We start from the raw sequence: 14,827 nt of genomic DNA on the forward strand, positions 1-14,827 counted from the left end.
AGAGCTGGAGGGAGTAGATTTGAAGAGCCCTTGACAACAGACCCTGAGCTACAGGGTTTGAAGTCTGCCCTGCTGGGTCTCCGTCTTGCTTTGGCTCAGCAGTTCCTGGCAATGCCCCCATTCCTCACGTTTGGAATGGTAACATATATATCGTGCCATTGTATGTTGGGCCTATGTCATTTGCCTTTTTATTTTACAGGGAGTTACAATAACAGAGTGCCTTGGGTCTCCAAAAAGACTTTAAAACAGTATTGAGACTGGGAAAGAGTAAGGGGAAAGTTGGACTAAGAGCATTTTGCACTGTGATATGGCTGTAAGCCTACGGGGACAGGGTTGGAATGTGGTGGTTCCGGTGAGAATGGCTTCCACAGGCTCATCTAAATCCCCACCTGATGGAACCGTTTGGGTAGGGTCAGAAGGGAGGTGTATCACTTGGGGTAAGTTTTGAGGGTCTCTCTCTCTCTCTGAGGGTCTCTCTCCTGATTCCTTGCTCCACCATCATGGATTCTGACACACTGGAACCCTAAATCAAATTAAACTGCTGTCTTTGATATGTTTCTTGGGTCATGTTTTATCACAGCAATAGAAAAGTAACTAGGACAACCACCAGGAAAATGGTTAGGGCCAATCCAATCCCAGCCTTCTAAGTGTAGCCTAGCCTGCAGCAATGCACCGACTGGAGCTTGCAGGAACACAGCACATGTCTGTGCTTACTTTTCTATTGCAGTGATAAACATGACCCAAGCAACTAATCAAAGAAAGCATGGTCCCTGGGTGGCCTTGTGCCTGGCCAAACTTGTGCAGCATTGGGTTAACAGAGGCACTGAGGAGCTGTCCAACGTCCCCATGAGAGGCAGCAGCTCAGGACTCAGACCTCACACGCCCCCTGGTGGCTTGTTTTAGTATCCCAATTTATTCAAGTGTTAGAAAACTCCTTTAGGGAGCAAGACAACAAAAATAGGTCTGTAAACATGGCGACTTCCTTCCCTCCCCATCCCTTCTTATGAGGTGCTTCCCGTGACGGGATGCAGAGTTCTAGTTGGCTGTCCAGCGATGAGGCTGCATAAAAGGCGAGTGCCGTGGCTGAGCCGAGGGTGTGTATGTGTGTGTGTAAGTCTTTCTATTTCATCCCTGTGCAGGTGGAGAGTGGCCACTCTTGTCATGATGGGGTTACAGAATTCCATTTGCTAGTGGCTTCCTGGGAGTCTTTGGCAGTGGTGAGACCCCTATGGGAGACAGGCCTCTGGGCAGCAGATATAGGCGAGCGGGAGGCAGGTGCAGGCTCTCCAGAGCTCCGTGTTGCTGGGGTGGCATGAGCCACAGCATGGGGACAGGAGGAACATGGCCAGCAAGGGGTGGGGTGCACAGCATCCATGCCAGTGGCCTCACAATGTCCCCTGTAGAAGTGAGGAGCAGGAACAAGATTATCTGGAGCACGCCGTTGGGGCAGCTCTTCAGTCCTTGAAGGGGTTGCTAGTTTCCTCCGTGTGCTCCTTCTCTGCAGCCAGCACTTCCCCGTTCACCTCCTGCAGTGGGTGATACACATAGTCCCCGTCGAGGTGCCGGTTCCTCTCAGCCCTGGAGCCCAGGAACAAGGACACGTTGACCCCAGTGCTGATCAGCAGCAGGAAAATTAGTGTGAGGGTGAGGGCCAGCCAGGTGGTCCTGGGATGGAAAAGAGAGACTTGAGTGGGGGCAGGCAGCCAGAACTCAAAGTGGGAATGCTGAACCCAGTAGGCAGGGAGGGGAGTAGGTATACTGAAGACACATGGAGGGAATACCACAGACAGTCTCTGATGTTTTAAGGATGCTTAAAAACATTTTTAGGAACTGGGGAAATAGCTCATGCTTGTCTTGTAAAATGAAGACCCAATTTAAGTCCAGCAGGGCTGGGTGAGGTGGTGCATGCCTTTAATCCCAGCACGTGGGAGGCAGAAACAGGTGGGTTTCTGTGAGTTTAAGGCCAGGCTGGTCTACAAAGCGAGTTCCAGGACATCCAGGTTACACAGAGACACCAAAACAAAAGCCAGGCATGATGGTACGTTGGAAGTTGGAGCTCACCAGTTAGCTAGTCTAACCTAACCTGTGAGTTTCAGGTCAAAGAAAAACAAGGTGGACAGCTACCAAGAATCACAACCAAGGATGTGGTCTAACCTACACACACACACACACACACACACACACACACACACACACACACACACACACACACATCTAATGTGAATGTTACTGCTTTTAGATGGTTCCTAATATATTTTTTGCAGTACTGGGAATTGAACCTGGGTCCTTGTGCGTGCTAGGCAAGGCAATCACTCTACCACTGAGCTACAGCCTAACCTCCCGCCCCTACTTTTTATGTTGTAACAGGATTTCATAAAGTTGCTCAGGTTGATCTTGAACTCAATCTGTGGCTTAAGCTGGCCTTGAATTTGCTATTTTCATGCTTCAGCTTCCTGGAGTAGCTAGGATGACAGGCTTGTGCCAGAAGGTCCAGCTCAAGATCTGTCTGTCTGTCTCTGTCTGTCTGTCTGTCAATCTATCTCCCTATATCTATCTCTCGTCTTAGGTATCCCAGGTTGGCCTGAGACTCCCTAACATTCTTAAACTCGTGGCCTTTCTGCTTCTACCTCCCAAGTGCTGGAATTACAGGCACATGCCACCATGCCTGGGTTATGATATGAAATGCTGGGGATTGAACCCAGGGCTTCCTGCATGCCAGGCAATCAATCTGCCAATTGAGCCACACCCCCTGCTTCACAATTCTTTCCATGAGCCCTGTGGGGATGGAGCTGGAGACCCAGGAAGCAGCAGAAAGGAAGCAACAACAACACAAAGCCTCAACACACGGAAGAGTCCAGAAGTAAGGTGAGTCCTTCCTGTCTCTACGGCCCTGCTCCAGCATCTAAGTGGAGTCTCTGTAGCCAGAGCCATGACACCCATAGCCTGCTACTTTTGAGTTCCACTGGGCAGCTCAGGGTCTTTCCTGGATGCCAGTTTTACCTGTGACTGTCCCTGAGCTTGCAAAGTAGAGGGTAACCTGTGACCTCCTGGCCTGGCTGGTGCCTTACAGATGGGACATAGGGGCTCAGTGCCTGCTAAAACACTTACCTGGTGAAAGAGGCCAGCTCTCCTGCCCTCGGCGTGGCCTCAGTTGGCTGGAGACACTGCCTCACTGCAAGACACCAGAAAGAAGGGCTGGGGAGAGTCCACCTACCCCAGACCTGCCCCAAGGGTTCCCAGCTCAAGAACCTTTAAGGCCCCATACCTTGAGAGATGCTGCAGTTGCCAGTCTGTGGGTCACAGGGACACTGGTGCTCACACTGGCAGGGCCTCTGGCAACCTGGCCCATACCAGCCCAGAGGACACTCTGTGGAGAGGAGATGGTGGCAGGGAGGTCTCACCTTGGGTGGCATGGTCTCCTGTCATAGACAGCCTGGCTCCTGGGTGTGCACACGGCCATGCTGAAGGAGATGCCCTCAGATCCCTGGGACCCAACCCTCCAAGGTAACCGGGCTGCAAACAGGGCTGTGTTCCAGTTTCTAGAGTGCTTGCTGGATATACAGAGGGCCTTGGGTTTGACTTCTAGCACCCTATAAGTTGCTGCTATGCCTATAATCCCAGAGCTTGAGAGCAGGAAGAAGGTTGCTTGAGGCCATTCTCGGTTACATAGTAAGTTAGAGAACTGCGTGGGCTGTATAAGACTTTGTCTCAGATAAACACCAAGAATACTGCCTAGATTTAAGGTGGGCTCTAGAACTTATGACCTTAAAAGGACAAAGAAATTATGAATGGGAACTCCACTGAGGCTGATGCTGAAACGACCCTACCCATGCCTAGGATCAAGGACTTTGGTGGATCTCCCTCAGGGGCGTGGCCGGCCACACTTTGGTTTTTGCTATTGGTCCTTAGAGTTGAGTGGACAATACTGAAAATCTGGCCTCCTACTTGGTGGGACTCTTTCAGTAGGAAGGACATCGGGTGATCCACATGCGAAATGAGAAAAGGCTCTGAAGGCAAGTTCCAAGCCAGAAGGAGGGACGAAGGCGTCATACCAGCTGCGTGCAGCCAGGCCACCCTCTCCAGGAGCGTTTGCAGGCAGCTCTCACCTTCACTGCAGTTGGATCCTGTCCACCCAGCATCACAGTGGCAGCCAGCTACCAAAGCAAGACCACAGAGGCTGGGTAAGGACACAGGCGGGAGTCTGGCATGGGCGAGCTGGGGTCCTGCCAGAGCACCACCCTCCTGTGGGCTCCCCACTCACTCTCTGTGCACAGCCCATGCTGGCTGCAGTTGGAGGGGCCACAGTCCAGTTCGTTGCAGGCCTCGCCCCGCCAGAAGTGGCTGGTGCATTCACAGTGGCCATCTACACAGGTCCCATGGCCACTGCAGTCGGGTGGTTGGCAGCGCGGTTCATGCACACACACCACAGTGGACACTTGGCGGGGACAGCGCCACATGTTGTCCTGGCTGTGGGGGATTCACTGTGAGAAGAGGTCTAGGCCTTGGTGCTGGTCCCTGATGCAGCCTATAAAGGCTGTCCAATTTGCCTCCCTTTCCATTCTGCCAGATGTGCATGCATGCATGCGTGTGCATATGGAGTCAGGACAACTGACTTAGGTACCTGCCATTTAAAACTTTATTTTATTTATCTCTCGCTGGCCTGAACCTTGCCAAAAAGTAAGCTAGGCTGGCCAGCCAGAGGGTCAGGATTCATTTGACTCTTCCTCATCAATGCTGGGACTGCAAGCATGTGCCACTGGCTCGTATCTGGCTTTTTATATGGGTTTTGGAGTTTGAACTCAGGTCCTTTGCTTGCAAGGCAAGTACTTTTCCTCCTGAGCTATAGCTCCAGTCTCTCCCTGGGCCACTTAGAGGATTTCCCCATTGCGTACAGTTTGTCCTCCGGTGAAGGCTCTCTCAACCCCGGCCAGCCATCTCCTCAGGTCTTATTTCACTGTCCTCACGGAGGCCTTTCCTGACCTGTCTCAGGTTTCCAGGGATGGGCTGTGCAGCACCCTGAGGAAAGAGATCTTGGCTCTTCTGCTCACTTTTGGATACCCAGGGCCTGGCACACAACAGGGTCTCAGGATTGACTGAGTGAGACAGTCTGAGAGCCACATAGGTGGCTCAGGGGTTCTTACCAGTGATCTGAAGGGTAACTGGCCAGGGTCCCATTGAGCACAAAAGTAGCAGAACCGCCTCCATCCAGGTTGATGGCATTGACGACATCTTGTCGAAGCAGGAACTCTGCCATCTCCCATAGGTTGAGGCTGTGCAGAGGGTAATGTAGCTGAGCCCCTGTGGTCTCTGGCTTAACTGTCCTTTTTCATTAGCAGGTAAATGCTATTGCCTTCAGACGAAACTTCCAAAATGGCCGGAAAGCTGTCTTGTCCCACCAATACCCCAGAAATGATTGGAAGGTGGGGTGGCTGAGTGCAAACACCCCCGAGGATTCCTGGGACTCACCCACGCTGTTCCGTCTGTCCATCGGCATGAAAGAGGATAAGCTGCCCCTCACGGTCATGACCCACGGCTGTCCTGGCTGACATCACATTCACAAATTTGCTAAAAGAACCTAAAGGAGAAGGGCCCGGGGTGGTTACCCAGCTCTCCAGGAGACCCCTCCGGTCTCCCGACTCTCTTTCTTTTGATGGTTCCTTCCCTCGTGCATGTGTGGCAAGTACTGGACCACTGAGCCACATCCCAGCTCCACCTCCAGTGAGCTTCCATGCCACAACCAGAAGCACTTCATGTGATCTCAGTCTCCAGAAACTTCTATGTTGGTGGAAGGATTTCACAGGCCTTGCCTGAGGCCCCAGGCCTCACTTCTGTCCTTGTTCACCCAGCAGCTACTCTCTGCCTAGGGCCTTGCAGGCTGCCCTGAGCCTGGGAACCACAGGCCTCTGCCCTGAGTTCTTCTGATAGCTTGTTCCTTTGACTCCAAGACAGCCTCTTGAGTCTCCCTCTCCCTCTACACTATACCCTGAAATAGCCAGATTCCCAGGACCAAAGTGTCTTTTTCCACCCCGGTATTTCACACTCTGGAGGTACGTCAGAGGATAACTCTGGGTGTTGGTCCTCAGGTGCCACCCACTTCCTGTTTGAGACAGGTCTCTTGTTAGCTTAGAATATCACTGTGTGGCCGTGGATCTGCCTATTCCTGCCTCCCAGCTACATCCCTGGGAATGCAAGTGTGCATCCCAGCACTTGGCTTTTAATGTTTCTTTCTGGGGCTCCAACTCAGGTCCTCACACTTTCAAGGCAAATACTTTACTGACCAAGCCAACTCATTAGCCCATCCCCAAGTGGCCCTTAACCTTGAGTGTCCATCAGAGTAGCCAAGGGAGTGCCTGCACACCCAAGTTGTTAGGATTTAACCAGTGGTTTCTGGGTGGGAGGTATAGGGAGGGTGGACTCATGGTTCTGCATTTATGACAAACTCCTAGGCCATGTGGAGGCCACCATGCAGCAAATCTGCAGCACTTTCCTCATACCTGTGCTTCTGGTCCCTTTCTCCTGTTTCTTTCTTGGCACTTGTCACAATTTTCCAGCTTATTGCCAAGGATTCCCCTTCTATATTCTACATAAGACTGAATCCCTATGACTCTCACTGTAGTGCTAAGCACTAAATAGCTGCTCAGTAAATGTTTGGGAACACGAAAGAATAACCCACTCACACTGTTCCTGGGTCTGAAGAAAGCTGATGCTGAGGGCTGGGAAAGTGGCTCAGTGGGTAAAGTGCCTCCCATCACACTTAACAGTTTGAGTTCAATACTCTGGACTCACATGGCGAAAGGAGAGGAGCATGTGTGCCCACCCACTGCATGCACAAAGTAAACAAATCAAAACCTAATACAAATAAAAAAGAACCCTGTGCTTCCTGACCTGTCTCCTGTGTCTCGTCACACTCGATGGCTTGGCTCTCGTTGATGTAGATGTTTCCATTGCGGATGAGCCACACGACTCCGCTCAGCAGCTGCACGAATGGATTCACGGGGTCCAGAACCTCCTCCTCAGACAGGTACCTGGAAGCAGGGAGGCAGGAGGCACACGCATTGGCAAGAGCAGCTTTGGGTACCGGGGCTTCTTGATGCTCATTTTTCTACAGTCTTCCTGATCCTGAAATTAGCGTCTGTTAGACTCTACTGCCCTGGCTGCTTAAGCAAAAGTCAGACAGCCAACTAGACAAAGCATCTGTCAGCACCAGCCGCCTGGAGCTCCATAGACACTTGGGGACAACCACACAAAGACTTCAGGTTCCTGAAGGCATAACCTCAGCCAGGCCGTTTGAAATAGTTTGTGCCAGATGACTCTGCAACTACTCCGACCTTGGCCAAGAGAGCACATCCCCTGATAGTCTAGGAGGACTCTGCTGTGATGCATGCTAAAGAGGCAAGGCTGTGATTGGTGCAAACACAAACCTTCATTTGCACTGGAGGTGTGCTGTGATCGGCACATTCTTTGGATATATAGGCAGGTGTTCAGTTCAGTTGGAGTGTGAGCTGGAATAAAATGCCTCCTGAGCTATAGCTATGACACAACGAAAGAACCTTCTTCTCTTGCCATCTTTAGTAACATGTGCTGACCTCATGATACAAAGAAGTAGCAGTGAGCTACACATGGACAGAATAGGCAGCTGTTTGGCAGTTAACAAGGGAGGCTGGGCTGGAAAGACAGTGCATCGGGTAAAAGCCTTCCCACCATGCATGTGGACCTGCATTCAGATCCCCAGCACCCATGAGAAAGCTGGCCGGAACAGCACACACTGTAGCCTTAGTGCTGGGGTGGGGTGGACAGAGGGAAGCAGGAGGGCCCTGGGGTTTGCCGGCCAGCCAGGTTAACTGAACCAGTGAGCTCTAGATTCAGATTTTGTGTCAGAAAATAAGATGGAGAAAAAGAGAATAGAAGACATTTGAAATCAAACTCTGGTCTCCTCACAGGCACACACATATGCACACACATTAAAAAAAAAAAAAAGGAGGTGAGCAGGCCAGTGGACCATTGTAAAGGAGCAATAGGGGTACTGAGACAATGGTCATGGCAACAAGTCTGGAAGGGAGCCCAAGAGAGGAGCAAGGGAGATGGCTGGAATGTAGAGAGGTTGAAGGACAGAGCCAGGGAAGAGAAACTGCAGGCGCTGGTCACTGGCAGAAGTTTTAGGATCTGTGAAAACCTAAGATCAACAGTGGTGACACTGGCTGATGTTGAAGGATGAAGAGCCAGATACATGGGCAGGCCCAGAAATTGCAACCAAGGGCTGAGAAGAGCTGGGGAAGCCCACTTCCCAGCCTTGGCAAAAACGGAACCTTGGAAGAGAACTGGAACACCAGATGGCGCTACCTTCTACTCCTGCCTGCCTGCTGTCAACTCTGGCTGCTGTCAAATTTCCAGAAATACAGAAACTGCCAAGGGCTGCCCTCAACAAGCGCCTTGTCTAACCTGGATTTCTATCAGGACAGCAAAAGGCCTCCAGCTCGCTGTCTGGGACTGCTCCATAAACTCTACACTATTTCCAATTGGTTCTATGGCTTCGCTGAACACGAAATGTTTCTCTAATACTATGCAAAGTTCACTAGGGCACAAACTGTGTTCAGGCTCACGGTCGCCTCCCCAAGTGCCCACACACGGCCTGATCACAAAATCATTATTCAGTGGCACATGAATAAACTTAACGGAAGGAAGGTGTCAGCGTCAATACTCGGAAGACGAATGACAGGAAGTTTGGTTAGGGACCTGGACTCGGAGGCATGGCTCTAAAAGAACATCAGAGACCCTTTGCCCTCGACAGCCCCGGGGCTCCCTGCCTCCTCACCCGGTGACTAAGGTTCCGTCGCGTCGGATCCCGAACTGCGCGTTCTGCAGTCCCCTTGAGCTGCTCACCAGCCGCCCGTCGCTCACCACGTTCCCCAAGCACTCGCCAGTGCCCATGCGGAAGAAGCCACCGTTCTGAGCGATGCGGCAACCGGCCGGGACCGCTGTGTCCTCCACAGTAGCGCGGCGCCTCTGCGCGCAGCCCCCGGCTCCTCCGGGCTCCAGCACCGAGAAAGTGCGTAGGGGATCGGCGACCCGCGTCAGGTGGCCGGCCACCGCGCGCCCCTCGAAGTGCGACACGAAGGTGCGCACGGCCGCGCGGTGGCTGGCGCCGGGGTTCGTGGGTGGCGGAGGCCAGCTCTCCTGCTCTGGGCTACCTGAGCGCACCCGGGCGCAGTCTCGCGAGGGACGTCTGCGCGCTAGTGGGTAAGGCAGCAGCAGGTCATCGTCGCGGGAAACCCTGCAGGGACGGGGCGATCGTGAGGTCGGAGGGCTGTGCCTGAGAGCGCTCAGGAAAGGTGGACCCCAGCCAGGCTGGCCCCGGCGGCTGCACTCACCCGAAGCCTAGGCTGCACCACGCCACCCCGAGCAAGCCGAGCAGGGCGGGTATGAGGAACAGCCCGGGCCCCCTGGGCGCCGACATATTGGATTGGTGCTCCGGTCACGTGGGCTCGCCCCACGTGACTCCAGGCCAGGATGTTGGGTGCTTTGATTACTCATTCGAATTCCATCAGGGAGTGGTAAGGCTGGCAGGGAGATAGATAGCTTTTTATTTTCATATTATGTCAAACTTATAGAAAATTGCAAGAACAGATGCTGGGCCTGTGTAAGTCGGTACAGAACTTGCTTCTCGTGCTTAAAGCCCTAGTTTCTTCTGTGTTGCACAAACCAGAAGTGGTGGCCCACGCCACAACCCCAGCATTCAGCAGAGGCAGGAGAATCGGAAGTTAAGAGGTTGGCTATTCTTGACTACATAGTTTGAGACCAGTCTGGACTACTTGAGACTTTATCTTAAAGACAAGAAGAGGAAAAGGAGGCTAGGGGGTAAGAGGAGGAAAAGATGGAGAAGGAGAAAGAGGAGGAGGAAGAGGAGGAGAAGGAAGAGGAACTTTTAAGAATGAAGCTCGAGGCCAGCCTGTTCTACAGAGTGAGTTACAGGACAGCCAGGGCTACACAGAGAAACCTTGTCTCGAAAAACAAACGAGGGAGAGAGAGAGAGAAGCTTGCAGCCCACTCGTGGTGGTGCACACCTTTAATCCTAGCATTTGGAGGCTGAGGCAGGTAGATCTCTGTGAGTTCAAGGTTAGCCTGGTCTGCAGAGTGAGTTCCAGGACAGCCAGGGTTGTTGGATTTCTTAGGCAATGTAAAGAGACTAGAGTTTGATCTTTACAGACGGATTGTTTATTCCAAAATAGCAACAGAGACTACTGCTGGAAAGGGGTACCTGTGTGGGAAAAGGCCAGAAATAATTCTCTTTAGGGTGGGGGCGAGGGTTTTGTTTATATCCTAAGGGGATAGCGAGGTTTGGAAGGCTCTCTTTCCCTGAGTTTAGGGCACAGCTGCAGGGTGCAGGGCTGGTCTGGGTACATGGTGGTCAAGGCGATTATCTGTTCTGCAGCCACAGGTGCCAGGGCAGTCCCTCGTTCTTTCTATGCTCTCTGCGATGACAGACTGACTGAGCAAGGCCATTTGTAGGAACCCTGTCTTGTGACCAGAGGCACTGAGGACTGCCAGTATCCAAACCATAACAGGCTATATATTTTGCCCATTACACCTGTGAGGACCTTAATCATAGTCACCCCAGCCTGGCCGCAATACAATTCAAGATCCAACTTAATTGTTCTCTTTGGTCATCTTTACGGTACTTACTTCTCAGCCTTTATCTTTCACGACTTCGATGATTTTGAAGTCAGGCATACTTTGTATAGCCTTGTGGGACCAAAATCAAAATGTGGGGACCTTTGATAAAGTGAAGACACAAACAAAACAATCCAAACAGGAACCATCCAGAATGTGTTCTCCTCTTCCCTTCCCCTTCCCCTTCCTCCCTCTCTCTCTCTCTCTCTCTCTCTCTCTTTCTTTCTTTCTTTCTTCCTTTTTTTTTTTTTTAAACATAGGGTTTCTCTTCATAACTGGCCCTAGAACTAGCTCTGTAGATCGGGCTAGCCTCAAAATCAGATATTCACCTGCTTCTGCCTCCTGAATTCTGGGATTAAAGATATGAGCTACCGCCACCTGGCAGGTTCTCTTTCTTTACCAGTTAAAGACAAGAAACATTTGAAAGTCAAGCAAAGCCAAACTTTATCCAAAGAGGACAATTTTACAATTTACAAGTTTAAGAAGAAAACCTCCGAGGCAGGTGAGGTGTGTGTCTCAGCAGCTGTCCAGAGGAAGAGAAGGAGAAGGAAAAATGCCATGCAGCTCGGGTTAGGTCAGCATGGAGGTTGGCTTCATGGCAGGATGGCTTAGGAGGAGGGGGGCTTGAGAGACTTTAAGGAAGCCCAAAGTACCAGAGAAAGCTGCTTAAGTTCTGGCCCATGTCTGAAAGAAGGGCAGAGCACCTGAGAGGGAGACACACACACACACACACACACACACACACACACCCCTTTCCAAGTAGGCAGATCCAAGGCAGACTGTAGGCACTGTTCTGGATGGGAATTGTGGGAAGGAAAAGTATATTAGCGGGGCTGGAGAGATGGCTCAGTGGTTAAGGACACTGGATGCTTTCCCAGAGGTCCCATGTTTGATTCTCAGCACCCACATGGTAACTTGCCACAATTCCAGAGGGTTTGATGTCTTCTGGCTTCCCTAGGCATCATATATGCTTGTGGTACTGAGGACATACATGTAGGCAACACACATACACACACACATCAAAATTTTAAAATAAAAAAATAGGATTTTCTTAAAAGGCATTAAAAAAAAAGTACATTTGCTCATTAAAGAGGAAAGCATTTTCTCTCCTTAGTGTGGCTTAGTGTGCAGGCATTCCTAAGGGCTGTCCTGTGATCCTGAGGGCAAGTTCCTTTGCTAGACCTGTCCGACTGGATTAACTCTTGTGTTTTGGGTAGCTTGGTTTATCTTTGGTTTTGTTTAGTTTTATTTTTGAAACAGGGTCTCTGATTTATAGGCAGGCTGGCTTGAAATTCAGTGTGTAGACTGGTCTAGAGCCTCTTGCTTCTACCTAATCCCCAAGTGATGGGATTAAAGGCATAGGTCCCCAACCTGGCCCTGTCTTGGGTATCTTAGAATGACAGGTCTCCACTCTTTCCTCCTCTTGACCAGAAGAAACTAGTTTTCCTCTAGGATATAGGAACGACTGGCGAGATGGCTCAGCACATAAATGAACTTGCTGTGCAATCTGAGATGAAGACCCTGAACCCACGGAGAGGAGGAAGAAGAGAATTGGCTGCAGAAAGTCTGACCTACATGTGTGCACCACTGCCTATACACCCACTCGTATCTCACACACAGACCATAATAACTGACTAACTCAAGTTTCCAGGTGACAAGTGTCCTGTGTTATAGTAAGTCCCGAGCCTGGGACCCTCCTGGCGAGTGTCCCCTTGAAGCACGGCTTGTGCTTCAGTGCTGCCTGTCAGAGGCTGCTCTTCTTAGGGATTACCCAAAGGCAGTGCCCAACGCAAAGTCTAGTTCTTGACCTCCTCAGGGGCATTGCCAATCTAGTAGGTGCCAGGGATTTGAATAGGTTTAAGCCCCTTTCTGTCTACAGTGAGTGTTGTGTCTGGCCAGCTGATCACATGTCTGGGTTCTAGTCTGGAAAGGCATCTTGGAAACCTGGAAGAGAAGGTGGGGGGTGGCTAGGCGGTGCGAGAAAAAGGTGTAGCTAAGACAGTCATTCTGATCAAAGCTCAATTTTTTATTTCCGACACTCAGTTATGAAGCAGGGAGAGGGGCCCAGTTCCCGCCAAATCATCTTGGAGTAAGGTTGCAGGTGAACACGTGATGGCTCCCGAACAGCAAAGTGGCAGGCTCCAGCAGTGGGTGTGGCAGAAAGATTGAGCAGCAAGCTCCACCCCGATGTAAACAGTGAAACCTGAGCAAGCAGGTTTCAGGCAGGGGAGGGGAGGCTACATCTCCTCCCTGTTGTTAATAAAAAAAAAAAGAAAAGGCTGGGCTGAGGCATAAAATTTATTTATGCTCTAAAGTTCTGCCTGAATTTTAGGGCCTAATGAAGAAACCTGTCTCAGTGGGATTTTTTTAACTTTTCTTATGGTAAACTGTATCTGGATAAGACTGTCCTTTCTGTCCTAGTAAGCAACTAGCAGATTAGCCCTGGGCTGTAGGCTCTGACTTTTATAATGCTAATTAGTACTGAATAGATAACTTCCTAGTTGAAAATTTTTTACTGAATACCTAGCTACAAGGTCTTTCTAGGGTGTTGGAACCCTGGTGAAGACTGACTGTACGAATTTGAAATGCACTTTATTATGAATAACACTGAGTGGATATTCCTCCGCATTTTTGGATGACAGGTGGGGAACAGGGAGGAGGGGGTTTCGACTGGCTCCGTAGTACAAGGCCACTTGGCTTTTTTAGGGTGGGAGGCTGTGAGGGGCTTGCCCTTCTAACAGTATGGTCTCCAACCTCTCCCCCCCCCCCATTAATTAAGTTTAATAAGGCCATGCTTAACTGAGGTGATCAAATGATTTTCTCATCTGTAGATGAGTGGGCTTTTAACCTTGACTTGGGGGGAAATTGACTTGATTCCTCCCGTGGGTGCTGTCACGACCCACACTTGTGGCTCTTGGTATCTTTTGGGAAGGGGAGGCAGAGCCTTAGAAAGATATTTTTGGTTGTAACTGGAAGTAGATACCAACCTCCATCCAAACCGGGTGTATCTCACAGGGAACCCAGAAATGGTCAAGCTGGACCTTACCCTGCAGTAAATCTCTGTACCCAAGCGGTACCCATACTGTATTCGTATGATCACGAATCAGTATGCACAATTCTGAGTACTGTGCAGCTCCTAAAGGAGAATTGTCAACCTCAGATTTTAGCAAGGCCTAGACAAGAATTATGTCATTAGTAACACCATGATTTGTGGCTAAAATAGGAGCCTGAGGTCATCATCCTCCTCAACCCTGTTATTCCCACAGCCTGGGGAACTAAGGGGACCTTGCAGTAACAGCAAGGGTGGAAAACCAGAGACCAGCTAAGGGACTAAGCCCATCTATCAGAATAAAAACCAATCTCTTCTAGTGTTAGAAATATCTGCCTTTCTAGCTCTAAATCTCAAATCAGACCAAAAGCCACGAGATGTGCTAGAATGTCCTTCGAATGAAAATAGCAGTCGCCACCTGTAAGCTCTTGGGGGGCGGGGATGCACTCCTGCTGCAGTCCAGCTGGAGGATGTTGATTGACCTGCTTGAGAAAATGAGATCTAGACAATGAGAAAGTAGCAATGCAAATCTTCTTTTGGGGAAGTCCAGGTACTTTATTCAGTTGCAAATTGTAAAGCTAAAGCTCAGTCTCCGGCCTCCTGTAGGGGAGCTGGCTCTGAGAGTAGCAAGAAAACAGCTTTTCTGGGAGCCTGAGTTTCCAACTGAATTCTAAGCAAAAGAGGAATTTTAGTCCTAAGAGTGATACTTACAAGAAGATTCAGGATCTGTGTTCAACTGACAAATTAATCTCTCGGGCAGCCACCACACTCCATCTTCTTCTCGTGAAAAAACACAAACCGAGCCCCTTCCCCAGATTAGAACCGGATCTGGACCCTTCCATTGTTAGTTAGTGGGTCCTTCCATTTTACCAATGCATAAGAATTAGAAGTAACTGGATGCCAGTGGCGATCCGCTGCAGACTGACATTTAATATCAGTTTGCAAAAAATTTAGAACAAATAAAGTAAAGGCAAGATGTGCCTTTGGTGACCTTGGGGGATATAACTGCCCCTGTTTTGTCTTAAAAGCCAATTAATTCTTTAAGGTGCGATGAGCACGTTCAACTATTCCTTGTCCCATGGGGTTATAAGGAATTCCAGTTTTATGTTT

At 50.3% G+C, this 14,827-nt stretch overlaps 1 protein-coding gene across 2 annotated transcripts; it reads right to left on the minus strand.

The window, feature by feature from the left end:
- Nucleotides 1-887: 887 nt before the first annotated feature.
- On the minus strand, nt 888-9,484 carry Nagpa (N-acetylglucosamine-1-phosphodiester alpha-N-acetylglucosaminidase). 2 transcript variants are annotated; one of them, XM_021184750.1, is made up of 10 exons: nt 9,369-9,484; nt 8,813-9,271; nt 6,886-7,025; nt 5,467-5,575; nt 5,142-5,270; nt 4,262-4,467; nt 4,107-4,154; nt 3,266-3,367; nt 3,109-3,172; nt 888-1,665 (listed from the first exon to the last, which is right to left on the minus strand). In XM_021184750.1, the coding sequence occupies exons 1-10, from the start codon at nt 9,452-9,454 to the stop codon at nt 1,455-1,457; spliced, it is 1,554 nt and encodes a 517-aa protein (XP_021040409.1). In that variant the 5' UTR covers nt 9,455-9,484; the 3' UTR covers nt 888-1,454. The 2 variants fall into 2 exon arrangements, with proteins under 2 accessions (XP_021040409.1, XP_029326644.1); XM_029470784.1 differs by having other exon boundaries at nt 1,450-1,526; nt 9,369-9,472.
- Nucleotides 9,485-14,827: the final 5,343 nt, after the last annotated feature.

This window comes from Mus caroli, chromosome 16 (genome assembly GCF_900094665.2).
Source record: "Mus caroli chromosome 16, CAROLI_EIJ_v1.1, whole genome shotgun sequence".
In the NCBI taxonomy this organism is placed as follows: Eukaryota; Metazoa; Chordata; class Mammalia; order Rodentia; family Muridae; genus Mus; species Mus caroli.